This window comes from Mchenga conophoros, linkage group LG11 (genome assembly GCF_057382185.1).
Source record: "Mchenga conophoros isolate Kocher_MC1m ecotype Shallow Benthic linkage group LG11, M_conophoros_male_GT1.1, whole genome shotgun sequence".
NCBI lineage: Eukaryota > Metazoa > Chordata > Actinopteri > Cichliformes > Cichlidae > Mchenga > Mchenga conophoros.
In genome coordinates, this window is record NC_140536.1 from 27,992,133 (window position 1) to 28,016,807 (window position 24,675).

A 24,675-nucleotide genomic window follows, 5' to 3' on the forward strand; every position below is an offset into this window, starting at 1 on the left:
CCGTCAGCATCTGGAAATACTTTGATGGGGACATGAAATCAACCACAAACATATCTTTATGTCCATTAATAGCTTTTAATCGCTGTGAAACTTAAACTAAAATGATCAGGTAAAGTTGCTGGATACAACAGCAGACATGTAAATCCTTCCACGTTATAAATCTTGCCATATTATGAAGAAATAAACATAATTAAAACAAGGACAGCAAAAGACTGAAAACCCAGTGCATGAAAATATATATTTTTTTCAAAAGTACATGAAATCAACATCTGGACAATGACCCCTGTGCATGTAGTACAGAAAGATGAGAAGACAGACTTGTTGCATCTCTTATTTGTAATACCTGGGCGGACCGTCATTGTATCGGGATGGACCTGCAAAAAAAGCAAACTATTAATAAGTGGACAGCAAAGAATGATGCCACACACTCCTTTGGAGTCCTTCATTTAACAGTCCTTGATATTTGAGCCATGGATCTGTCATAAAAAGTCTGGGAGAAGGTGCATGTATACCTGAGAGGCCACCTGAGAATCGGTTGCTACTGCTTTGCATTCTAGGGGGTGAAGAGAAGTTTGTGGAACTCAATGATAAGCTGTTGGGCCCCTGAGGAGGAAACAGATGCCACAAAATAAATGTTTTAATCTGAGGGACAAGTGAAACATCTGAAAAAGTAAATCTGGTTTTGCTCATCCTTTCAGAGCAAAGGAAACCTAGTGCACACAGCTGAAATGGTTAAAATTAAATTAGAACTTTAGTACTCAGCTCGCCAAATAAGGTTTGAAGGCTGATCTTTAGTGTTTGGTTTCAAAATTATTTCTAGGATAGATACTGTTAAAAAAAGAAGAAGAAGCAACAACTCAAAACACACCCCTGAAACACTCCTGAGTCGATACTCCATCAGCACATCTGTTAGTTTCTGCGTCACCTTCAGCACCAGCTGGGCATCGCTCTCATTCTCTATCCTGAAAGTATCCTAAAAACACATTTTGTAAAATTACTTTCTGAATATAAATATGAATATAAAAAAAAAGAAAAAAAGATGCTGACTTTAAACCTATTGTAAGAAACCTACCAGGTATGTGAGCAAAGTATGGGGAAGGCTGCTAGATTCTGGAGCTGCCCCCATTAATCCCGGCCTGTCCATTGGTCTGTCCATCAAGCTACTACCCATCCGGTTGCCCTGGTACTCGCCTGAATACATTTTGTTTGGACGTTCATCCAGCAGTCCACTCCTTCTATAGGTGTCTCTTCCACTACCTGAACCGCGACCCATATTATCCATGAAATTTCCCCGATCCATACCAGAGTCAGAAAAGTCTTCCCTGGAGGAGTAGCCTCCAAAGCCGGACTCCCCAAATTCATCTACGGGATAATCAGGATGAAACTCCCCTGGGAATCTTGATTCAGAGAACCTGGGACCTGTGAGATTCAGGTTTATTACATTTCAGTTCACATATTTTTATTTTAATAGAACAGAGATATTCATGCACACTGAGAAAATTAATGTCAATCACAAAGAACTCGCCAAAGGGTGGCCCCATTTGTCCCATTCCTGGAGCTGGTGAAGGCCCGGCTTTAGGAATAGCAGAGCCTGTGATGGAAGGATGTGTGAAATTAACAACTAATGCGAAATAATGGAAATCTTTTAGTGTTGTTGAATGCTAAGCTAAGCTTTGACCCCAGCTAAGTAGGAAAAATTGTTATTTATTTTTTAAACTGAGAAGCTGATCTTAGTTTTTGAGAACTTAAAAACATTGGATGCAAACAGAGCAGAATAACTTACGTAGTCCTTTAAAAGCAGGAATGTCAAAGGGCTCCCTGAGGATCACCTAAATGTGACAACGGGAACAGAAAATGATCAAATCCAACATATTGTTAAGTGCACCCACCCCTCGAATGTAAACATGGGAGACTTTTAGCCCCATCTGCAATATAAAAGTTTTATGTGGACCAAACAAAGATGAAGTTATCTGGCAGTACCTTGGAGACAGAATTTGAACTTTTGTCTAGTAAGAGAAAAGTAAAAATCCCAGAGCAAACACACCAATTCAGCAGACCAACATTACATATAACATAAAAACTGAACTATCACAGGTGTAGCGCTCACCTTGATTTGTCCCCTCCCCTCCGTCTTTTCAAATTCAGCCGCAGCTTCTTTAATGGATTTTCTGATAGCAGGGTCTTTCACGGCATCTTCCTCCTCATGCGTAATCTTGTCAGGGTGGGTCTTTTTCTGTGTGAAAATCAGAATAAAACAATGCAAATGATTCTGCAACCTCGTGTGCAGACTTTGAAACAGACAACACTCACCATGTATCTATAGCAGTGTTTCCAGCCTTTCACATGGTCAACAATGTCATGCTGCAAGCTGGCCATGGCGCACAGTTTGCACTGGTAGTGTGGAGGGACAGATTTACTGGGGCTGCGGTACTCCCACACATACTGAAGGCCTGCAGACACAATGATTATTGATTATTCACTTCTTTATGCAAGAAGGAGAGGAGGTAAAGTAGATAGATGTGAGGAAAATCCCTACGCTGCTTACCAATCACACAGTCTGTGATACCCTTCAAGATTTTGTTGAGCGAGGGCACAGTATGGATAGAAGATCCTTTGGAGAAAACTGGGAAAACATAATAGTGGTCAGCATTAAGTAGAGGCTGAATTTATAACTAAAACAAGACATATCCTGAAAACTAGTAAAAAACTAATTGCAATTATACTGTACTGTTTCACAACCTGCAATGTTTAATGGACTGGAATTTATTCCAGATTTTACATGGATGGATCAACCCAAACTTCCCATGTGCGCTTGGGAGAAAAAACAAACAAACAAAAAATAACAGGAGCTCTAAGTTAACCCCCATTTAGGCCCAAACTGAGCTGCAGAACAACACATCCCGTGATGCACTGCTTCTCACCGTGCGCAGCCGCAGAGCGGTAACTTCTGTGTTGCATTCACCAAAGCATTCCTTTTGCAAACGCACGATAAAATTAACACATAATTTAAAAACAAAGTCAAGCCAGTGTAACACAGGCAACTGGTAAAAAATTGATATTGCATTCAGCAGTATTAAAAAGAAACAAGTGCATTAAAACTTAATTAGTAACCAGTGCAGATGCATGGTAGCATAAGCCATGTGTCGTGCGCTTTTAAGGATAATGGTGCTGCTCTTCAGTGTAGCAACATCTTAATGAGACTGGGTTGGGTTGTTATTAAAATTATTTAGAAAACGTCCAAAAACCATTCCGAAAACTGGACTTCTAAATAGGAAACTTTTAAGCAGGAAATGTTTTGCGTGAATACTTTTGCAGTGATCTCCAAAGACCAAAACAGTAGACTGCACCACATAAGACTCACCACCCCCATCCTCAAATCTCTGAGGTTGTGAGCCTCACTGAGTGGTGAACATGCCACCACACGTGACATGAAGCATGGAAACCAAGGTCTCAAGCTTCAACTCTCAACACTGGAAGTGGCACCGTGTGTAAAAGGACTTACCTATATCAGCAGAATGCTGCAGCTGCCTTCTCTGTCAGCAGAGGGAATAAACCCACGAGAAGGAGAGAGACACACAGGAAATTAGTGACAGGATGACACTAAGCAGAGGACTGAACTCCTTGTCCAGGTCCGCCACACAACCATTACGTTCTCATCCTCTTTGACGCCTGCATTAAGCAGTGACAGTCACAGGAATGTGTATAAATGGTGTCTAAATCCTCACCAAGTGAGAATGTAGACCAGCAACAATTTGTTACTACAGGGAAGAAACTGGGTTGTTACACCTGCCGCAGTGGCCGCACTGAGGGAGGCTGAGGTCAAGACCTCAGCGATCTGACAATGAAACTGGTAGAAGAGAACATGCTCTTCTACCACCGTGCACTGTGGTCAGTGTGATGTGTTTGAAAGCCCCAAATTTGAGCTTGACAGACAACAGCAAACAGAAACCCTTTGGAAACAACTAAACATACACCCCCTTCAATGATAAGAGTGATGTCAGCTGTGTGAAATATGGAGGTGGTTCCCGTTAGAGGCAGGTGCTGAGGTGGACGCCACTTCATTTGAGGATACCTACTAATAAAGAAAACATATTTCCAAGCATACAACTTTCTTCAAGATAAGCAAAAGGAGATAAGACAGACATAAGCAGCCAAAAATTGAAGACACTGAGTTTAGATTATTGAAGTTAAATATCTAAGCAGAAATGTAAATAATCACTGTAATTCCTGCAGTGATTTACTGTTTTGCAGCTAATTTACATTTTAAGTAACTGCATGTTACTGATAAACACCAGGAGAGTGTGGTTTGGAGATAGAAATCCAGGACTGAGGGTACTCTGCTGTAAAGTACTGACTTCACCAGTGGAGCTTTGTTCACTGGTGGGAGATCATAATTTTTGTAGCAAATAATGAACTTTTGAGTTTTTAACCTCATGCACAGTGGTTGTACAGAACGGTGACGTGTCTACTACCTGCCGTTTAATTGAGCAGTGATGTAACAACGTCTCTTAGGGAAAAACTGGACTGGATATGTCGCCATTGACTTTAAGTCCTCGAGGATTTGAATCAGCAAGTGATCCGTGACTACCACTTTTGAATGTGACAGCGCTCAGTAGTAAAAAATGAGTGGCCTGCCATGTGGTACCGTTTAAGAGAAGCCAGTTTATCTCACTTTAGAATATATTCGGAACACCAACGTGAATAAAACCAGTGTTAAAAACAAACAAACAAAACAACAATTCTTTAAACCACAACAGGTTTGACAGGCCGCAGACGTGAGGCCAGAGCCAGTGAATATTGTCTTCAGTGACAAGACTGCAAATGAAGCAGGCCTGATGGCACAGGAGCAAGCAGGAAGCCCACAAGTTCAGGGCTGCTGCACCCCGGCACTCCATCAGGTACCACAACAGCAAAATTTGGGGAGGATGGGGGGATATTATAGGAAATCCCACATTTTTACTTTAGGTTTTTGATACTGCACACTTGGGCTCATGTGGCACTGAAGTAGAGCCAAGGACTGACACTTACCTTTGGATTCTTCTTTGGATTTGGGGGCCCACTTTGTGGTGGAGGCTGGTTTCCTGAATTCTCATCCTCCATTTCCTCAGCTTTGTCACTACAAGACAAATGATGTCTTATTGCTGGTTATCAAATCATTACACATACTAGAACTAATTGCACAGTTAAAACTAGGGATGCGTGCAACCAGTCGACTAATCGTCGCTGTGTCACTAGTCAACATTAAACATACTCGTTGTTTAATCTAATTGTTCTAAATTAAATTTTTTAAGTGATGCCCAATGCTGCTAAATTGTTATGCAGCCATCTGTCACTAGATGGAGCATCGGTGTTGAAAAATGCCACAAATCTGTTACTCTAGGTCTGATTTTTTGTTAACACTATAATTGTTAATTCTTTTAAAGATGAAAGAATGAGACTCCAGATACAAGTGGCAGAAATGCGCTTTCTCTGAAAAGTGGATGAGCTTTTCTTTAGTGATAGGGTGAGCAAAGTAGAGCTCTGAACTGGGAATTTTAATTTACTAAAAGCTGCTGATCATAGAGGTATGGGACATGGGATTGTAAGAGATCGGATAAATAACTTGGAGCAAGCCCATGCAAGCACTTATATGTGAGAAACAATATTTTAAAGAGGACCAACATGCTATGTAGCAATTTAAAAGGTTATATGATAATTCTTCCAACTATTTCTTGGGAATCAACTGGTACATGGAATCAGCAGCATTGTGAGCTAACTGCAATTGTAACAATTATGTTTTTCTCAGTCCAAAATACACTATATGGACAAAAACATTTCCTAATATACTATAACACCACTGCAAAAGTCAGTTTGTGAAATTTCTTCCCTAATAGATATTACACAATCGGTGACCATGTAAAGTTACAGAGCAGTATCGCTGAGATGGATAGTGTGTAAAAGCCACCAGTGCTCTGCTGACTCAGTAACTGCAGAGCTCCAAACCTCCTGTGGCATTGACATCAGCATGAAAACATTGCCCAAGGGGCTTCATGGTATAGGTTTTCCATAACTGAAGAGTAGTACCTCCTAATTCAGATCAAGGTAATGGCTCAGTCAAGAGTAAAAATATAGAGCAACCTGATTGCAGCTACTAAAAAACAACCAAACAACTAAAACCTTAACACCGCATGGTCGATGTATTAAATATTTTCACATTCTGCAAGTTGTGGTGACTAGATGCCTGCCCAGAGTTGCACACCCACAACTACTTTTGACCACAAGGTGACTGCACAGGTCTGATAGAAGGAAACCTTTCTGGAAACAGTCACACTCTTATTTGGACTGACAGTAATTACTCTCAGAAAAACTGCTGAAGCTTTACAAATAATTACCATTTAATTTATAAATGCAGACAGATTGGCAACATGTTGCCCATCACTCTGAATGAGTCTGTGTCAATGAGCACAATTCGAGGGTACTCGACATAACTGACTGCAAGCTGGTTGTAGTCTGCTTAAATTCTTGTTGGAAAAAAAGGTTGCTGAGTATAAATGTAATAGTTAAATGTGAATTTGTGCCCATGTTTAGGCAGATACACGATTTTCACGATTTCCAACAATTTACCACAGTTAACTGCTGTGTTATAAACAAATTGCATGTAATCAGTAATAATTGACAAAATGAATAGCAATACTTATAGCAGGTTTTAGTGACGCTGTTGTATGTTTATACAATCTCAGTAAAAATTAAATGAAGTGAGATAACTTCATTTTGTTGGATAAAACATACTGACAATCACAATAGTATAAATACTCTACGCGAGCACTCAAAGCTCTTTTACACAACATGCCTCATTCACCCATTCAGCACTTTTTTCTACACCTGCTTTCTGTCCAACATACACACACATTCAAACTCAAATGAACGCATCTGAGAGCAACTTGGGATTCACCGTCTCATCTGGCATGCAGATTGGAGCAGCCAACCTGAGTAGATGATCTCCTCTACCCTCCTGAGCTACAGCCACCACAAAATATGGTGGCTGCATTAGTACTGTGATAAGATCACGGGGACTTCACAAGGGTGAATACTCAAATCTTGATGTGTTAATCACTCGTCCTCGGATCACACTATATGTTGTAAGATATGTAACGTCTTTTAAAATATGCAAATCTATACTATATTTTAGAGTTTGATAATGTTTATCTGATTGCAAAAAACAAAAAGGAGAATTTATAAATTTATAACATTTTCTCTAAGTTGCGACTTTCTGATCCAGCCAGGTGATTAGCTGTTAAATTTGTTTTGGGAAACATGCTACACCCCATCTACATGTGCTTTCGAGGACTAGCCATTCAAAACAAAGGGCAGTATTGTTACTACAGACAATACTTTTTAAACGATCTTAGATTTCTTTTTTCAATATTTTAATAACTTTATCAACGAAACAGAACAGCAACAGTACTGGTGAAAACACCACCGTTATTGGACTCATCTCGAACGGGGACGAGTCTGCCTACAGGAGGGAGGTTGAACGTCTGGTGTCCTGGTGCAGCCACAACAACCTGGTGCTGAATGCCCAGAAGACAGTGGAGATTATTGTGGACTTCAGGAAGCACACAGCCCCACTCCCCCCCATCATCCTGACTGACACCCCCATCACCTCTGTGGACTCATTCCGCTTCCTGGGTACCACCATCACCCAGGACCTGAAGTGGGAGCCCACCATCACCTCCGTCATCAAGAAAGCCCAGCAGAGGATGTACTTCCTGAGGCAGCTGAAGAAATTCAACCTGCCAACACGGACGATGATGCAGTTCTACACTGCAATCATCGAGTCCATCCTCACCTCCTCCATCACCGTGTGGTACGCTGGAGCCACTATCAGGGACAAACAGAGACTGCAGCGTGTTGTGCGCTCTGCTGAGAAGGTGATTGGCTGCAGACTCCCATCTTTGCAGGACCTGTACACCTCCAGGACATTGCGGCGTGCAGCTCGGATCTCAGCTGACCCTTCTCACCCTGGACACAGTCTGTTTGACCTGCTCCCCTCAGGCAGGAGGCTCCGGTCCATTCGCACCAGAACCTCTCGCCATAAGAACAGTTTCTTCCCCTCTGCTGTTGGACACATGAACAATAACCATATGACTGTACCCGCCACTAACACATGACCCTACGCTGTGTCACTGCATCATTCCATGTTTGGCACTGATCACCACCTGCACTCATGTATATATCTTTCAACGTAGCACTCTTAATTCTTATTCTCATGTATATATCTCATGTATATCTCATGCACATATCTTTCCACGTAGCACTTTTAATTCTTATCCCTACTTTTATTTTTTTCCATGTCTATTTAAGTGCTATTTATGACACTATGTTTGCACTGAAGCACCGCAGCAATTTCCTAATGTTGTAAACCTGCTCAATATTTGGCAATAAACCCCATTCTGATTCTGATTCTGAAAAGGTAGCAGCGTAGGCGGAAATAAATCTAAGTAATACAAATACAAAAGAAGAAAGGGCCACCTTTAAAAAAAATCTTGTAATATTGAAAACTCAGTTTTAATTATCTTATATTTGTATTTAAGTAATTCATATCTATTTTGCTTATAATTATCATTTGAATGCAGGAACAACAACGAAACAGGGAGTCTCAAAAGTGTTGTCTTTTAGTTAAATATTATCACCAGAAACACAATTTTCTGCAGTATCGCCCAAACAAACTTCAATGCGTCGTAGTTTTATTTAAAAAACAAAAAGATTTAAAGACGTCTCGTTTCTTTAATCATCAAATGTTAGCGCTGTTAGCTGTGGGAGGGCCACAAGCAGAGCCTTAATTTACATAAATTATTTGAAAAGAAAATGTGCCTGTAAGACACATCTTAGCGACCGCAAACGCCACATATGATAGCTATCCACATAACGTAATCAAGTGTATTATATTATCAAACTTACACGAGATAATTAAGTGCAAACCGCGAGTTCCTCCTAGCTCAAGGTGAAAGGAGAATACAATACAAACCGAGCTTCGGGAGAAGATTGTAGTCTGATGAACTCGCCGGTTAAAAAAAACCAAAACCAAAACATGATGTAGCGCTATTTTGTGTCCGCGCTTCACAGAAAGACCTAATCTATTCTCTTAGAGGAAACAAAATGACAATTATTATCATTTATTTGTGCTTTCAATTTTATTATAAACTATTAAGTTAATTGTTCCAAGGCATCTTCGAGGGCAGCTTTTTTTTTGGTGCGTTTATTTTATACACCGCATTAGCGTCCAGCAGCAAAATTGAAGAGAAATAGTGAATTACCTAAGAAAAGAAGGCTTGTGTTTTTCATTTTATTTCAAGTTTGCGCACATGATGACGCTCGAGCAGCTATAAACTCGCACTTTTCCCCAGTTTGGTGGTTTCATTTATTATAAGCCCCGCAGGAGCAGCAGCTGAAGTGCACACATCTAAGGCGCACTCTTTGTGACCATGTACACACACATAATCAAAGGACCCAATGTAGCCACACGAGACCGAATAAAGATCATTTTCTTTGTTTATGTGTGTGTATGTTTAGTCGTTAGCCGGGTGGACACATTTTAATGGATGCTTTATGTAGTGTAAATTTCCGACTTTAGACTGCAGACATTTTTATTGTGGTGAGTACAATTAACTACTACCGCTAAAAACTGTTGCAGGGAAATGATAGATAAGTTAGCAAAGCAAGCTAGCTGTGCTGCTGAGTATCGAAATGTACTATTGAGAGTAAAAATAACAATGTTAATGGTCCTGACACAAATTATGTTATTATTGATACGTGTTCGATTTACCATAGGTTTATGTGTCATTAAAATGAGTGCATTAATTCACTTCCCGCTACCTTCATGTGTCATTACACTGACAGCAGTCTAGACTGCAGAGATGAAGGCCAAAAAGAAGAAGAGGCAGGATGACTTCCAGAAAGTGAAGCTAAAAGTGGGAAAGAAGAAGCCCAGAGCTGATAACGCCACCAACACCAACTTTCGGTCCAAGGGGATCTATCTGTCTGAGCAGCTAAAGAGAGACACGAGTGGACCCACAACACACAAACAGCTCGGTATTAATGTAAGATCTGAGATCTTTTCAGATTTTAGCAAGTTTAAAAAAAAGCATGCTATAGGCTTGTTTCATTGAATATAACAAGTTCGTCTTCTTCCGTAGTGAGAGTAGAGAGCAAGTAGAAATATGTTGCGGACGGAAGAGGAATGAAAGTCATTAGAAGCAAGACAGAATAAATGTGTGTGAATGAGAGTGAGGCAGGTGGAAAGGCGAAGATGCAAGGATTAGAGGTTGTGAAGGTGGATGAGTTTAAATACCTGGTGTCAGACATGCAAAGCAACAGACAGTGTACATAAGATGTGAAGAAAAGAGTGCATGCAGTGGACGGAGATGGGTGATTTTTGACTGAAGGAAAGCTGCAAGAGTGCTGTAATTTGGAGACATTTACTGTGAGGAGGCATATGATCACTGTGGTGACCCTTAAAGGGAGCAGCCAAACGAAGAAGAACAACAGAAACAAATTTATCTCATTTTATTCCCTCCTTCCACAGGACCTCCTGTCTCAGCTGCACCATTACAACGCGAATGTGAAACACAGTGCCTTGTTAGGTTTGAAAGAGTTGCTGTCCATCAGTCCCTCTTTGTTAGAGCAGCATCTTTCACGCTTGCTTTCAGAAGTGGCAGCTGTTTTAACAGACAAGGATCACAATGTTCGTGTGGCAGCTGCACGTGTGCTCAGGTTAGACAAGCATGTCAAAACTACAACAAACACATTTTTTTTCTTTGTTTAAATGTGTCTAAAGTAAACAAACTTGTTTTAACTTGCTTACAGGTATATTGCACAGTGTGTGCCTGCAGAACGCGTGGCACCGTTTTTCCCCCTCCTCAGTGCTCATTTGTCTTGTGCTATGACGCATATCGAGACAGGAATCCAGGAGGATGCCATAAATGTCCTCGACGTGTTCCTAGAGCACTACCCTGCTCTGCTAGCCGCACGGCCTGCAGTTCTCCTCACTAACTTCCTAGAGATGATCTCTCACAGACAGAACAGTGGAGGAGCCAAAAAAGCTTCAGACTCCAAGGCTTGGACCTGGGCGCTGTCCATCAACCCTAACAGGGCTGTGACGAGCCAGCAGTGGCGGCTTTCTGTTCTTCTCAGGTATGGAAGCTGCATGTAAACACAATCAGGAAAAATCTAAGTGAATAACTCTGAATCCCAATCTTCCTGTTTGTTGTACTTGTATCTCAGGCTTGGGCGCTTTCTCCAGGCAGTTGTTGAGGAAAGACCAACGGAGGAAAGTGATATGTCTGTCCCAACTGAAAGAGTTTTTGGTTCTAGTGGAGAAGGCCGATTTACACCTCTTCATCTCAACTGGGAAGAGCTAACGTACAGCAAGGTTGGAGTTAAGATTTATGAACATTCTGGGGCCAAACCAACTCCACACTCCACCTTTAAACTTAGGTATGAAATCTCTGACTTTAGTAGCCGTCCAGAAATAGTTCAGTTTAAGCTTCTTTTTTTTTGTTTGTTTTGTTTTTTCATTTGGTTTTTTTTTTAATTCTTTCACTGTGCAGACCTGAGCAGGATCCAGGAGCTACAGTAAGTGAGGGTCTAGACTCAGCTGAGACTGTTCAAAAGTTTGCAGCTACTCTTGTGCCTCTCCTGCTGGAAGTGTGGGTCGAGGCCAGCACCAATGACAGCCCGTGGAATAACACAGAGGGGGCCCACCTACTCACTCCAGATGCCATGTCAGTAATGTTCCAGGTCTTGTCTATTCTGCAGTTGCTGAGAAAACTGGCCCCACAGCGGGAGAACCAGGATGCACTGGTGAGATGTGACTTGCATGTCTTTTGTTTTTGTTTTGTTTTTTCATTTTATTTTAATGTAAATGTTTGATCAACCTCACAGATATTTTTGTTTTCTTTAGGATGCGTGGTTCCGTAAAGAATACCTGGGAGATTTTAAGCAGCACTTCATTAAAAACTTTCCCTATGGGAGCCGGGATACACCCAGACATAAAAAGAAAATTGATCTCAAAAGGTAAGAAAGTTCATTCTTGGCATTCTTTTTATCTTTGGTGTTTTTATTAATACGTAGCTGTCATGGGGTGAGAAGTGGGGTACATCCAATCCAGTCCAATCTAACTTTATTTATTGAGCAGTTTAAAAACAACATAGTTGACCAAAGTGCTTTCCAGTAATAAAAAAAACAGAGATAACAGTTAAAAAAACATGCATTAAGCAGAAAAAGAAGTATATATAAATAACAATAAAATAAATACATAAGTGAAAAAAGGAAGATAAAAATAAATCAGTATATATTAAATATAAAACATGAGTAAAACGGACAATAAAATATACAAGGAATAAAATTAACAAAATAAAAAGATTAAGAGTGACCTAAAACTGACTAAAAGCTGACTCTAGTACTACTCCTAAAAAGCCTTGGAAAAAAGGTGTATTTTTAAAAGTGATTTGAACATTTCAAGTGTTGGGGCCAGCCTAATATGGAGGGGCAGCTTATTCCATAATTTAGGGCCCACAACAGCGAAAGCTCCGTCCCCCCAGTGTTTCAGTCTCGACATGGGGACAGCAAGGAGTGACTTGTCAGTTTATCTGAGAGACCTTTGTGGAGTGTATAGGTGTAGAAGGTCTATCATTTTAAAAGGGACAGGCAACCACTGTAAAGACAACCAGTGTACATCCTGGGCCGGTCAGCAGCCTGTTGATCGGCTGACACAGAAGGGCAGACAACTATTGAAATTTATGCCTACAGTCGATTTTCTGTGGACTCTGGAAGGAAGCTGGAGTACCCAGGGAGACTGTGGCTAATGCTTCAGTTGGAAATTTACGCCATAACTGCAAACCCATCTGAAACCTTATGGCGTAACCTGACGTACATCTTGCTGGAAATGTAACTACACGGCAGTTTGACGCAGCCTGCAGCTGCCTTGATTGGCCTGTTTAGTACCGTTATTTCCTTTTGTGCATTTATGGCTCCTTTTTTGCTACAGTTTTTGAATTTAACAATCATTGCCTGTTTATTAGGAATAATAACCCTAGCATCACTGTAAGGACTCACAAATATCAGAAAATTACTGGAAACTATCAGAATGGACGTGTGAGAATGTACAAAAAAGTCTAGAGGGACAAATCGGTTTGCCCAGAGAAATCTGACCACAACAAAGAGCAGGCCAGGAGAGAAAGAAGTCCCAACATTTATTTATTTTTTTCTATCAGCTGACACTGCTTATTTATTTTTTTAGCACCTGGCGGCTCTTTTTTTTAACTTCTCATCCATAAATAATCTGCTCTTTCACGTGATTCAGTTTATTTTGAAAAGTCTCAACAGGATCTTGAGCTTTATTGTGAAAGGTTTATGTGGTACATAAGCAAGCGGACACGCCATGGTGTTACTGTCGTTGTTGCTAACCACAACGCATAAAAACAGGTGCTTGTCCATCAGTAGTGTGATTATATTAAATATAAGAGAAAGAGAGAACTTTAAGAAATTAATATAGCCACTACAGTGACCATCAGAACGGTGAAAAAATATTGCCGTAAACAGTTTATTTTGCGACACCATGAAACAAACGATAGCGTAAAATGAAACGATAGACGTTTTTATATCGTCATTCGATATATATCGTTATATCGAACAGCCCTAACACAGAAGTCTAAATCAGGCCTTAGGTGGTAGAGTCGGCTGTCTACCAATCAGAAAATCAGTTCAAATTGTAAATGATAAAGTATCCTCGCGTTGCCGCGGTGAATCAGTTTGAGTGAACGTGAGAAAGTGCTTAGGCATAGATGTGTGTGATTGGGTGAGTGAGACTTGCAGTAAGAAAGTGCTTTGAGTAATCAACTGAGTAGAAAAGAGCAAAGAAACCACAGAGGGGTTTAAGCCCAGAACCTACTTTATGTGAGGCAGGTGAGTTCTGTTAACCTGTGGGGACAGCTGTAACCACTGTGCCGCAATGTTGCCTCTTATTTATTAATGACATTAGATTTAATGTTATTAATAAATAAGTTAGATGCCTCATTGCCCAAGGATGCATCACATTACACTTTTCCTCTGCCTGTTTCACACTTTTCTCTTGACTCACAGCTTGTGATAAGATGCAGGGAAGCTTAACGATCTGCCATCAAAGGCACTGATGAGGAACACAAACATGATATGCTTAAAATGTTTACATTTCTCAAAATATTTAAATTCACATCTTCTTTTATTTACATTTGTATTAATACAAATTTGTATGTTTTTTTGCCATATTTGAATGGATAATAGATGTTGACTTGTTGGAGGCTGACTGCCATCTATTTAAGAACTTTTTTTTTTTTTTTTTAATTCATACATTTTTTTTTTGTAAAGTTTTGGTTGTTTTTTTTTCTTTTTCACCTATATGTTTGTGCATAGCGCTAAACTGCAAGTTTTGAGTTCTTCGTTTTAAAAACTGTAAAAGATTTAAGCAGTCAATACAGTCTGATCCTCTACTGGTGGTTATTTACTGTGTATGAAATTCAGACTAGCTAAGATTGCCCTCATCTCACTCTGCACTCTTCAGGAGCAAACAGACAGCAGCCCTTCCTGGTCCAACTGTGGATCCTCTTGCCCTCAACATCACACTCTGCCAGGTGATGGTGTCCCTTAGCCAGAAGCAGGGCGTTGGCCAAGAGGCAGATGGAGACTGGCTGACACCACTGAGTACGTTTGTCCGAGACACTCTGGGTAGCGGAGTGAAGCTGAGCTACAGGCAGCTGCAAATGCTGCTGGGTACCGTGTGGAAGATGGTGCTAACACAAAGAAGCAAAAGTAAATATATATTTATATATTTATATATATTAATTAGAGAGAGATGTTAAAACTGTGTCATAATGTCCATGTTTGTGCAGCAGTGACAGAGGACCTGTTGGCAGCAGTGTATATCTACTACAAGCAAAGAAACCTCCCTCTGCAGACACGATCACTGCTGCTATCGTTCTACAGCAAGCTTTACCTGCAGGAGCAAGGGCATGCACACCTAACCAGGTAACTTGTTCTTACTTGCCTTGCCTTAACAAGTAGGATTTTTGAACAGCTGTTTTCCAAAAGTTCATGAACCACATGGCATAATTGTTGGAGATATAGAAGGCAGGATGATAGCATCAGCATAAATAATCATTCATTTGAGTTTTTTGTCGTATTTTTCTACATAATTTAGTAGTTTACACTTTGGCCAAACAAGCAAAAGATCCCTGGTTCTCTGCCGTGACAGGACAAAAATCTGGTTTAAGGAAAAATATATTTTAAATTGCAAACACAGAGCTACCTGCTGTAGCATCCACTTATGATTAAGGAAGCAGCTGAAAGTAGTTTCTCCTTCATCATTCAGGCATCCCCTGCAGTGACTTTATGCCCAAGCAGTTGTCCCAGCTCACATTTTGCTAGCTGCTGATTTAGAGTTCTTGTATACGGGTCATTCCATGTAAAATCAATCAAAGCCTCTCACGATGAAGGCTCTGGAGGGTCCCCGGATCAGGACTATGAGGTGACAGCAGCTTAGTAAAGTGAGTAAAGGGGACATGCCAAAAGAAAATAGTCACAAGCTGAATAGGCAGTAAAGCAACAAATGCAAGGAGAGTATCCCCCTGGCCCTCTGTGATCCAAGCTCAAATTGCAGGGAAAACTGTTATAAGAGTGTTATAATGTTAATTATATTACAGGTTATTCTGATAAAGAAGAAAACTTGTAGGTGAAAAGTAGAGCTTTAATATGCTGTTGCCCAAAATTGTCTTTTTGAAGTTTTCTCCAGTAAATCAGCAAACAGATAAAAGATCTAGAGTACAAATGCTTGTTACTCCACATCAAAGCCAGTAAATTGGATCAGTTCTGCTGCTGAACTTTGATATATCCCATGATATTGATGCTCACTGGTGGTCATAGAAAAAAAACTGTACTGAACAAGAACCAGAACTGGCTTTAGATTGCGGCATTGAAGTGTGTGTAAAATGGAGTTGATTTAAAGAGTTTAAGAGAGTTTAAAATAATTTTCCAGCCCTGGAAATTCCACTAGGATATCTTTTGCGCTCTATAAGTTATAAGAGCTCCAAAAATACTAGAAAAAATAACATAAATCAAAACTAGTCATATTTCAGCCCTATGCTGTGTACTCTAAGGGCCCGTAAATAGGAAAAAAATTGTCTTATTGTGAAAGGAAAGTTTTTCATGCCTTCATTAAATATTCTAGCTGATTCTGAGGAGGTCGGAATTGATTGATTTTATTTTTATATGGTGTGACTGTGCAGCCAAATCATGTAACTGTCACCACAGCAAAAATAAACTCATGTATCCCTCTTAACACATCTAAAACATGGAGTAATTATTAAACTGTGAAGCACTGCACATATACCACAGTCCTCTCCTACAGCTGCATTGTTTCTGAGTTTCAGACTATCCATTTAACTTGTTCTGAATAAAAGATTGTAGAAGATTTATGATGATCATGTGTTGCACAGTCCACATGAAATTATGCTTTTTTTTCATGTAATTGTTTCTTAACTGTCCCAAACTACAAAGAACAAAATCAAAACTAACCATTATCACATCTGTGGCTTCCCTGAATAGCTTTATTTTTGCTCGTAAACAAAATGTAGTGTAAAAATAAATCTGTCTCACTTTTGTGGTCACATTAACTTGTGCTCAGATGTAAGAACTGTAACAGTTGTGTAATAACATCAGGCCTTGATGTGGTGGCCTTGGGTTCACATGCCCTTTTTGTCTCTCTCTGAAGGAGCAAGGTGCTGTCTCGCTGGTTGGCATCTCTTCCTGTGCAGTTGTCCCAGTTGGGCCACCGTAACCCAATGCTGTCTGCGCAGCTCATCCTTTCCATCCAGGCCGCTGCTTCTCGAGGCAACAAAGACATGCTCAGCAGTCTGCAGACGCATGCCTGCACGCTGTATGGTGAGCATGAAAATGCAGTGATCATAATGTTTGGGGCCGCTTGAGAAATGTTTTTTGGGGTGGGGGAGCAAATGCAGCAATCATACTTGAGAACTGAGACCCCTGAAGTGTGTAATCTGTCATGATGTGACTCCTGCTACCAGAGATCTGCACAACGAAGCAGGATTTGGACTGTTAAAGGTTCCCTCAAGTTTAGTCCTGAGTTTTCAGTATTATGGAGGTGGTTCACTTATTACCAGGATACATCGCCATGGTTATTCATGATGCAGACCTAACCAGCACAGATTATGGCTACGTCCAGACGTACACGGATATTTTTGAAAACGCAGATTTTTCTATGCGTTTGGGCCTTTCGTCCACATGTAAATGATGTTTTGGTTCACTGAAAACGGACATTTAAAAAAAAACTCCTGGCAGGGTGGAGATTTTCGAAAACTCAGTTTTTGTGTTTAGGTGTGGAAACGGAGATTTACTCACGCACACCTTATTGTTTACATGAAATAAATTATATAGACAAAATAGTGTTGCTGTTAATCTTACTATTTGCAGTTTTTCCACGCTTACATATACACGGAGTTATTGTCCCTCCATTTAGAAAGACAGAGGCATCAGAGTGAACTTCGGATGTGGCCTCTACATTCAACACAGACGCTCTCACAACCCAAATCCCAATGTCGGTTTTGAATAAATAATTTTTTTTTTTAAATTAAATTCATTTATGCTGTATGCATTTTGTTCATTCCTAAGTTGTGAGTCTACACAACAGCCAAAATACTGTCTTTATTATTAACATTTGAAATGATTAAGGCACTTGAAAATGGCACTTGAAAAGTAACACAAAATTATCTGCCGTTCCAGAAAAACAAAAACTTTTCAGAAGTGCTTAAGGTTTTGTGAGGGCACAAAACCCTGTTTAGTCTTTCCCTCCCAGGCTTCTGATTGGCCAACCTTTTGTTTTTAGCGTTTACATGTGGACGGAGATATTTTTTTCAAAACTGCACATTTGGACGGGATTTTTTTTATTTTTATTTTTTATTTTTTTTTAAGGAAACAGAAAATCTCCTTTTTCAAAAATACCCGAGTACATGTGGATGTAGCCTATGTTCCAAATTGAATCAGTTTTCTGAAATATAATATCACTGTTGCGCATGAAGATCTTTTCAGATCACGAAAGTCTAAAGTTTTTAATTTTTTTTGTTTTTTTAAGAGTGTCTTTATGTAAGGCCTATCCTGGGGGACACCCCCCCCCCCCCCACCCCCATCATCTGGATGGGAACATGTTACCCTAAAACCTGTATATACCTTTCAGTGTTGATTGTCCCTTTCCACATGTGCTAACTGCCATACCATCAGAGATGCTGGCTTTTAAACTGAGCACTGACAACAAGCCAGATTATCCCTCTCTTCTTTATTTTGAAGGACATGGTGTCCATTTTCTTTTTTTTTCCCCCAAAAAGAATTTTCAATTTTGATTTATCTAACCACTGGACTCTTTTCCTCTTTGGATCAGTCCATCTTAAAAGACTGCAGTGTTTGTAGATCATCTGCACATATGCATGACAGGGCTTTAACCTGCACTTGTGGACGGTGAACTGTGTTCTTAGACAAAGATTTCTGGAAGTGTTCCTGAGCCGGTGCAATCATTTCCATGATGGAATCACACCTGAGAGCACGGGCCTCCAATATAAACAAACGTAGTAATTTAACGTTGAGGAACATTTTTCTGAAATTTTTCCAGTTTGTAGACATAGGTTTTTTTTTTCCAGGTTGATGAACCTCTGCCTCTCTGAGAGGCTCTTTTTTTTTTAATTAATTAATTAATTTTTTTATACCAAATCATATTACTGACCTGTTGTTAGTTTCTCCGTGTGTGTGGTTTTTTTTTTGTTTTTTTTTCTCTTCGTTCCTCAGACCACATGGTGGAGAGGTATTTAAGCCCTAGTGGGAGTTGTCCCTTAAGAAGGCTGTTGGCCCACTGTTGAGCATGTGTCTCATCACATGAGCCAAGGTGTGGAAAAGGGTGTGGGGTCATTATCAGCACAGGTTTCGGGTGAAACAATCATGTGACTTATTGAGATCAATTGATGCAAGATGTGAGTGGGCGTTAAGGTGCCTCAAAACTGGATTGTAGGTGGCAGCGGTTCATGTCGCAAGCCACCACCTCTGTTCAAGGATGGTCGTTCACAGTGGACATAGATGGCTTCTTTCACTCCTCTTTCAAACCATCTGTCTTTATCCAAAATGTGAACATTGGCATCCTCGAAGGAGTTTTTATTTTTACAGTTTAAATCTGTTCTATAAAATACAAATTCTTGCAGCTCTTGATCGACTTTAGTTCACTTGAACTTTTGTGTGTGTAAAAGACCAAACTGAGGGAAGAACACTCCGAGGTTACAGACACATCACGACCAGGGAAAAATACTGTAGGTGTAGAAATGCATTAATTTGCAATCAGAGGTTGGAATCACAAAATTAACCTAAAAGAAGAAGTGTAGAAGCTTTTTTTTCCTGTCATTTTCCTTATATTCATATGTTGCATGCATAGGTCTAGCAAAGGTATACAGACCTCCAAAAATCTGACTCTCTAACTAGAGTAGTTCCCATAGGAGGCACTACAACGCTGTGTTAGCCACTCCAGGCAACTTTGTACATTGCTGGAAACCCGTCCATAAGAACAGCTCAGAGAATGGTCAGATAGTTAGATAGCTGGTGTGTAACAGAGGGGGTTTGGAAGGGGAGGAGGGGGGGTGTTTCTGATAGAAACTGCCGCAGAGCCAGCAATTCACCATCACAAGACTCCTTTTGTCTGAGAGCTTCTGACATCAGCATGTGCGTCAGAGACGGGCAGAACACCACACACACAGACGCATTATCTGAGCCAATACTGTAGTAGTTATGTCTTTCGTCTTTCTCTTTTACTGGTCCCAACATAGTCTGGTTTTCCAAGTATTGGTCCTAATTTTCCAGATAGAGCTCCTCGTTAAATCCCCACAGGGTGCACAGCATTGCTGTCTGTCCATAATTACACGTGACTTGTGCATCTCTGTTTGTCTGTGAAGATCCACAGGATGGGGTTGTGGTGCTCTTACCATCAGAGTCCCAGCAGCGAATGGTGCAGCTGCTCTACTTCCTCCCCAAGATGTCCCAGCCTCTTCTGGCCAATCTGAGCAGCTGCTGCACTGCTGGACGAATCTCTGCCGGCCTCGCCGCCTCTCTGATTCGTATCATACATCTTAGGTGAGCTTTCAGACCCGCTTTGGAAAGCACATGAACACAGTTGTGTTTGACAGCAGATGGTTGCTGGCACACAGGCACACAAACGACGCTCTGCCTGATCACCATCAGATGGCAGTGTTGTTCTTTCACAGACAAATCAGTGACAGCTTTTATGATCTATTACCTGCTTGTTGACATAAACTGAGATGAATATTCTGTATTTTTGATATTCAACTTCCTTGTGACAATTAAACCACTTTTTTTTTATTATTATATTTTGTTCTATTATCATCCCCAGTTAACCTTTCTCTGTGATGATATGTGTGTGCTGCCATGTTTGACCTTATTCTTATGTCAGTGGGGCAGTGTTATACAAATTTGGAGTGTGTGTACGGGTGTGTGTGTGTGTCTCGAGTGTTGTACAAAGAGCTCTTTTTGAGGCTGGAATGCAGGATCGTCATGGAGTATTGAGAAGATGGTCTGCATGTGTCTCCCGGGCTTTATGAAACACCCTGTTATTCACACACATTTCTCACTGTTACAAATCTATATTCCCCCACAGGGCAAGGAAGAAGTTTTCATAATTATATTTCAGTGTGCTGTTATTCTTAATATTCTTGAAAATAGAAGAACACTGAAATCAAATCCTGAATAATCCTAAAGTGTTTGAAATGTGAGAACTTTCAAAATTTACAAAGCCTGAGATTCAAATAACAATTCAGGGTTTTTGATTGTGTAACATGATCACTGATTATGTTCTCCAGGTCCCCTCTGAGCAGCTGGACAGCTGGGAGCCAGGAAGCGGCATTGCAGCACGTGGACTATTTCAGCTTCCTGTTCTCCACCCTCATAGGCTTCTCGTCCGAACAGCTCGCCTCCCTGCAGGAGGCAGAGGATGACAGTGTCCTGCCTCCCGTCGCTCTTTCACCTCTCAGCCTCTACCCCACCCCGCTGGAGCAGTTCACACACCACTGGGACATTGTTGAGGTGTGTTCACTGTTCACCTTTTTAATCCCACACCTAAACCCTTAATTTAACATTAGAAATAAATCTGGAGGAGACCCAGACTTACAGGTGAAGGAAGGGGTAGAAAAGACATTGTTTTGATATTCTGGACACAGCTGTGGTCTGTCGTTCCCCCCGGTCTCTCTTCGTCTCTCCTATTGAGCTCAGAGGGTGGAAGCTTTATCGTTGCACTCCGGCTGAGAGGGGAACGTTTATCGCGTTGCGCAGGTTGGAGATGCGTGGTTATCGGGCATAGTGGATATGCACAAATGCTAATGAGAGCCCATGGCATGATGGGAGAGTGACATTTCTGCACAGAAATTACCGTTAACGTAACTGTGCCCTGGGGCAAGAGTGTGTGAGTGTGTGAGCAAGTGGGGGGCTTATAATCACTAATTCAGCTCCTCAATTAAGGTCTCAGATCCTACCTCTCTCATCTCCCTGTCTGAGTCAATCATAGGGAAGTGGAAGGAAGGGGGAGCGGAGGGGGACGCTTGGTGAGGATGGAAGGAAGGGGGGGCGGCATTAAGGACGGACTGTGTCAACTCCAGTTCGGCTAATGAGATGGGATTGTTTTTAATGACGGCGAGAATGCCAACAGGTGCACCGTTCAGACACCCACCGGCTCACACACACGCACCTAAATTTGATAAAAGTTAATGAGAAATTTGATTTGGATTTCAAGTTAATGACGGAAAGCTGAGCCTTATTTTTCACTTTTAAAAAGTTAGTGGCATGTCGGTGGTTTAGACCTGAAACCACTCACTTGCTGACAATCTGGAAAGTGAAAATAGTGAAACTGAAACTAAAAGTAATTTGTATGTCACATCTTTGGTAGTCAAGTGACAATCGGGAATATTGCATTCTTTCTGTATGCTTTCTTTTTTTTTTTATGGGCCACCATGGAGTTAAAATATTTTTTTAAAAATACGTTGGGAGGAGGTAACAAGGGCAGTGCACACTGTTATTTGGAAGAGAGAGTAATTTTTCTTTTTTGTACAATTATGAGCAGTTTACCTGTCAAAGATAAATACTTATTAAGGATTTTAGCAGTAACCTGTAAAATCTTTAAATCTGAACCCCCAGCTGAGAATAAATGGATTGCCATAGTGAGTAATATTCAAGAAACTGAGAGAATTACTTTTTATTCAAATATTATGGTGATCAATTTACAATAAACTGGGAGAAACTGATGTATGTAATCCAGTTACATACTTAGTTTCCTTCTTCCTGTTTTTGTTTTGTTTTTGTACCTGTATTTGTGAAGAATGCAACAAAATAAAAAGTTGTGTTTTTTTTTTTTTTTTTTTTTTTTTTTTTTAACAAAAAGATGAAATAAGAGCAGAAAATCTGTTGATGGAGTGTGTATGTCTGTTTTAGAGCTCGTGTGCTTACATATCTGCAGTCAGATCCCTCAGTCACACATTCGGACTTTGAAATCATTGCATCAGTGAGACACATGTATGAATATGGTCATAACCAAAATAACTGTTTGATTTATAGGAAGTGTGCCACTGTCTGGAAACTCTGGGCTCAAAGTCTCAGTGCTTTGACATCTTACAAACTGGCATTTGCAACTACCTGGTAAGAGACTGTTGTTATTAAGCATGCAGTAAATCACACTGATTTTTTTACATAAAGTTTGTTTATGGCAGTTTTATTTTATTTATACTTTTGGTGTGTGTGTGTGTGTGTGTGTGTGTGTGTGTGTGTGTGTGTGTGTGTGTGTGTGTGTGTCTCAGACCAAGTTAGAGGTGGTTTCCGACAGCATGGCGGCCGGGCTGCTGAGAGCTGTATCCAGACTGCTGGATCTCTCAGTCCTGCCCCTTGAGCCTGTGTTGCGCTTCTTGTCACAGTGCTGCCTCAGCCTGTTGTCGTTGCTCCTCACCCTGCAGCAGGAGGCACCTACTGAAACCAACCACAAAAGGTGTGCTTGAAACTCTTTCAGTGATCTGTGCTGATTGATTTTGATCGAATGTGTTAACACCCTTGCTTGACATTTGCAGGGAAGCAATTTGGGGTGCTTGCGTGACAGCGCTGAGCAGCATTCCTCGCCTGCTGCGGGTTGTCCTGCAGTCGTTGCGCGTTGCCAATCTGAACGAGGAGGAGCTGCCGCAGCTTGGACAGATTCTCTCCATGCTGCTGCAGCACACGTCGCTCCACAGCCAGCTGCTGGCCAACACCACTCTGCTGCAAGAAATCCTCCAGCACCTCACGGTAAACGCGCCCACACAGATGCAGGCATATTCAATTGAAGGTATTTGAATGACACGGATGGAGATTGATCACCAGATTACTTTGTACGTGTGTTTCAGAGGTTCTCCCGGGGTGCAACCAGGGAGCAGTGGCTGACAGACCTGCTCTACTGTTACAGCGTCACCGTGGCTCACGGCTCGTCTGCTCACCGTGGTAATCTGGGCCTTCGAGACATATACTAACGGATGCGCCCAACAGTACGTGGTGTATTGCTCAGTTTAGCCTCCCAAACATGTTACAGTCACAATGACAACACGCAGGGCTCAGTAGTGACAAGTACACATGATCACACTTTCATACAGAAGACAATGAGAACTTTTTTGTTTTTTGTTTTAAAGTACTCCACATTCTTGTCCTTTCTTCTTTACTGTTTTTTTCACAGCCCTGGTAACTGTGTATTCTCTTTTTTGAGTGTTAATACTGAACGGTCGTCCAGTGGCTACTTAAGTGACTTTGTATTAAAAGGAGTGGTGGGTAAGCAGAATAAAGGCAAAATGAAGTTAAATCAGAGGACTCTTTCTTTTGTTTTAGTTTTTATTTTTCACATTTTTTTTTAATAACACATTTTAAAACATCCAGTATATATTTATAAAAGTACATAATAAAGATTGTTCTGTGCAAATAAAAAAGAACAGCAAAAACAGCATAGTTCACAAATAATACTTTTGAGAGGGAAAGCACTTTAAGACTAGAGAGTGTGTGTGTGTGTGTGTGTGTGTGTGTGTGTGTGTGTCTGTCTCGGTGGCTGCAGGTGGGCTATCTCTATGACTGGCTGTTGATAGACTGCCTCATTCTCCACAACGGGAGGAAAGGTTATCTCAGTGTGTGTGCGACAGCAACGGAGAAGGAGGGAGATGGAGTGTGTATGTGTTCCTTCCACAATGGATGAAAGGTTATCTTTTACACACACCATTTTCTGTAGACTTAACCCCACCCTGTGAGGTCATGGCTCTGATGTCATATGGCTTAATTTTAGAAAACTTGGCACATTGAGTGAACAATGCGTAGAGTAATTCTATAGAGGCAAGACTATCAGCCAGCTGAGAAAACATCAAAGAACATGATGTGTGTGTGTGTGTGTGGTTTTTCAATGTTTTCCCCGGCCTCGTGTCCCCTGTCCTGCGCTATGTGGTCTCAGGTGGTAAGAGTAGAGCTTGGCTTGATTCATGGTGTCAGTCAAAGGCACACAGTCTATACCGCTCACTAAAAAAGACAAGCATTTAATAACTTTTGTAGAAACTTGTA

The 24,675-nt window shown here is 40.9% G+C and overlaps 3 protein-coding genes across 7 annotated transcripts in view; 1 reads left to right on the forward strand and 2 right to left on the reverse strand.

Moving 5' to 3' along the window:
* Positions 1-55: 55 nt before the first annotated feature.
* On the reverse strand, positions 56-9,027 carry LOC146564410 (uncharacterized). Of its 2 annotated transcripts, none has more exons than XM_085292195.1 (12): positions 8,941-9,027; positions 5,029-5,116; positions 3,503-3,533; positions 2,546-2,623; positions 2,311-2,450; positions 2,108-2,233; positions 1,784-1,829; positions 1,526-1,591; positions 1,073-1,419; positions 869-973; positions 513-603; positions 56-374 (listed from the first exon to the last, which is right to left on the reverse strand). In XM_085292195.1, the coding sequence occupies exons 2-12, from the start codon at positions 5,098-5,100 to the stop codon at positions 331-333; spliced, it is 1,146 nt and encodes a 381-aa protein (XP_085148321.1). In that variant the 5' UTR covers positions 5,101-5,116; positions 8,941-9,027; the 3' UTR covers positions 56-330. The 2 variants fall into 2 exon arrangements, with proteins under 2 accessions (XP_085148321.1, XP_085148322.1); XM_085292196.1 differs by lacking the exon at positions 8,941-9,027 and adding an exon at positions 7,829-8,291.
* Positions 9,028-9,457: 430 nt separating this feature from the next.
* tex10 (testis expressed 10) lies at positions 9,458-23,935 on the forward strand. 3 transcript variants are annotated; one of them, XM_085292202.1, is made up of 16 exons: positions 9,458-9,634; positions 9,880-10,079; positions 10,565-10,752; positions 10,846-11,172; positions 11,263-11,475; positions 11,589-11,841; positions 11,942-12,054; positions 14,579-14,826; positions 14,907-15,042; positions 16,784-16,953; positions 20,013-20,190; positions 20,934-21,156; positions 22,678-22,758; positions 22,917-23,101; positions 23,181-23,391; positions 23,490-23,935. In XM_085292202.1, the coding sequence occupies exons 2-16, from the start codon at positions 9,897-9,899 to the stop codon at positions 23,610-23,612; spliced, it is 2,832 nt and encodes a 943-aa protein (XP_085148328.1). In that variant the 5' UTR covers positions 9,458-9,634; positions 9,880-9,896; the 3' UTR covers positions 23,613-23,935. The 3 variants fall into 3 exon arrangements, with proteins under 3 accessions (XP_085148328.1, XP_085148330.1, XP_085148329.1); XM_085292204.1 differs by having other exon boundaries at positions 14,910-15,042; XM_085292203.1 differs by having other exon boundaries at positions 9,883-10,079.
* Positions 23,908-24,675, reverse strand: part of invs (inversin) — a 43,312-nt gene continuing 42,544 nt past the window's right edge. For both annotated transcript variants that reach the window (XM_085292200.1, XM_085292199.1), the window contains exon 19: positions 23,908-24,633. In XM_085292200.1, coding sequence (XP_085148326.1) covers positions 24,518-24,633 — 116 coding nt within the window. In that variant the 3' untranslated portion in view covers positions 23,908-24,517. The remainder of the gene's footprint in view (positions 24,634-24,675) is intronic.

Bases quoted from the DNA above. Each gene is read 5' to 3' on its own strand.
- tex10 (XM_085292202.1), top strand. From the start codon at position 9,897: ATGAAGGCCAAAAAGAAGAAGAGGCAGGATGACTTCCAGAAAGTGAAG. The intron at 15,043-16,783 runs GTAACTTGTTCT...CTCTCTCTGAAG, and splicing joins GGGCATGCACACCTAACCAG to GAGCAAGGTGCTGTCTCGCT. The intron at 16,954-20,012 runs GTGAGCATGAAA...TTGTCTGTGAAG, and splicing joins GCATGCCTGCACGCTGTATG to ATCCACAGGATGGGGTTGTG.
- LOC146564410 (XM_085292195.1), bottom strand. From the start codon at position 5,100: ATGGAGGATGAGAATTCAGGAAACCAGCCTCCACCACAAAGTGGGCCC. The intron at 3,534-5,028 runs GTAAGTGTCAGT...CTCTGCTGACAG, and splicing joins ATCCAAAGAAGAATCCAAAG to AGAAGGCAGCTGCAGCATTC. The intron at 2,451-2,545 runs GTAAGCAGCGTA...TTGTGTCTGCAG, and splicing joins TATCACAGACTGTGTGATTG to GCCTTCAGTATGTGTGGGAG.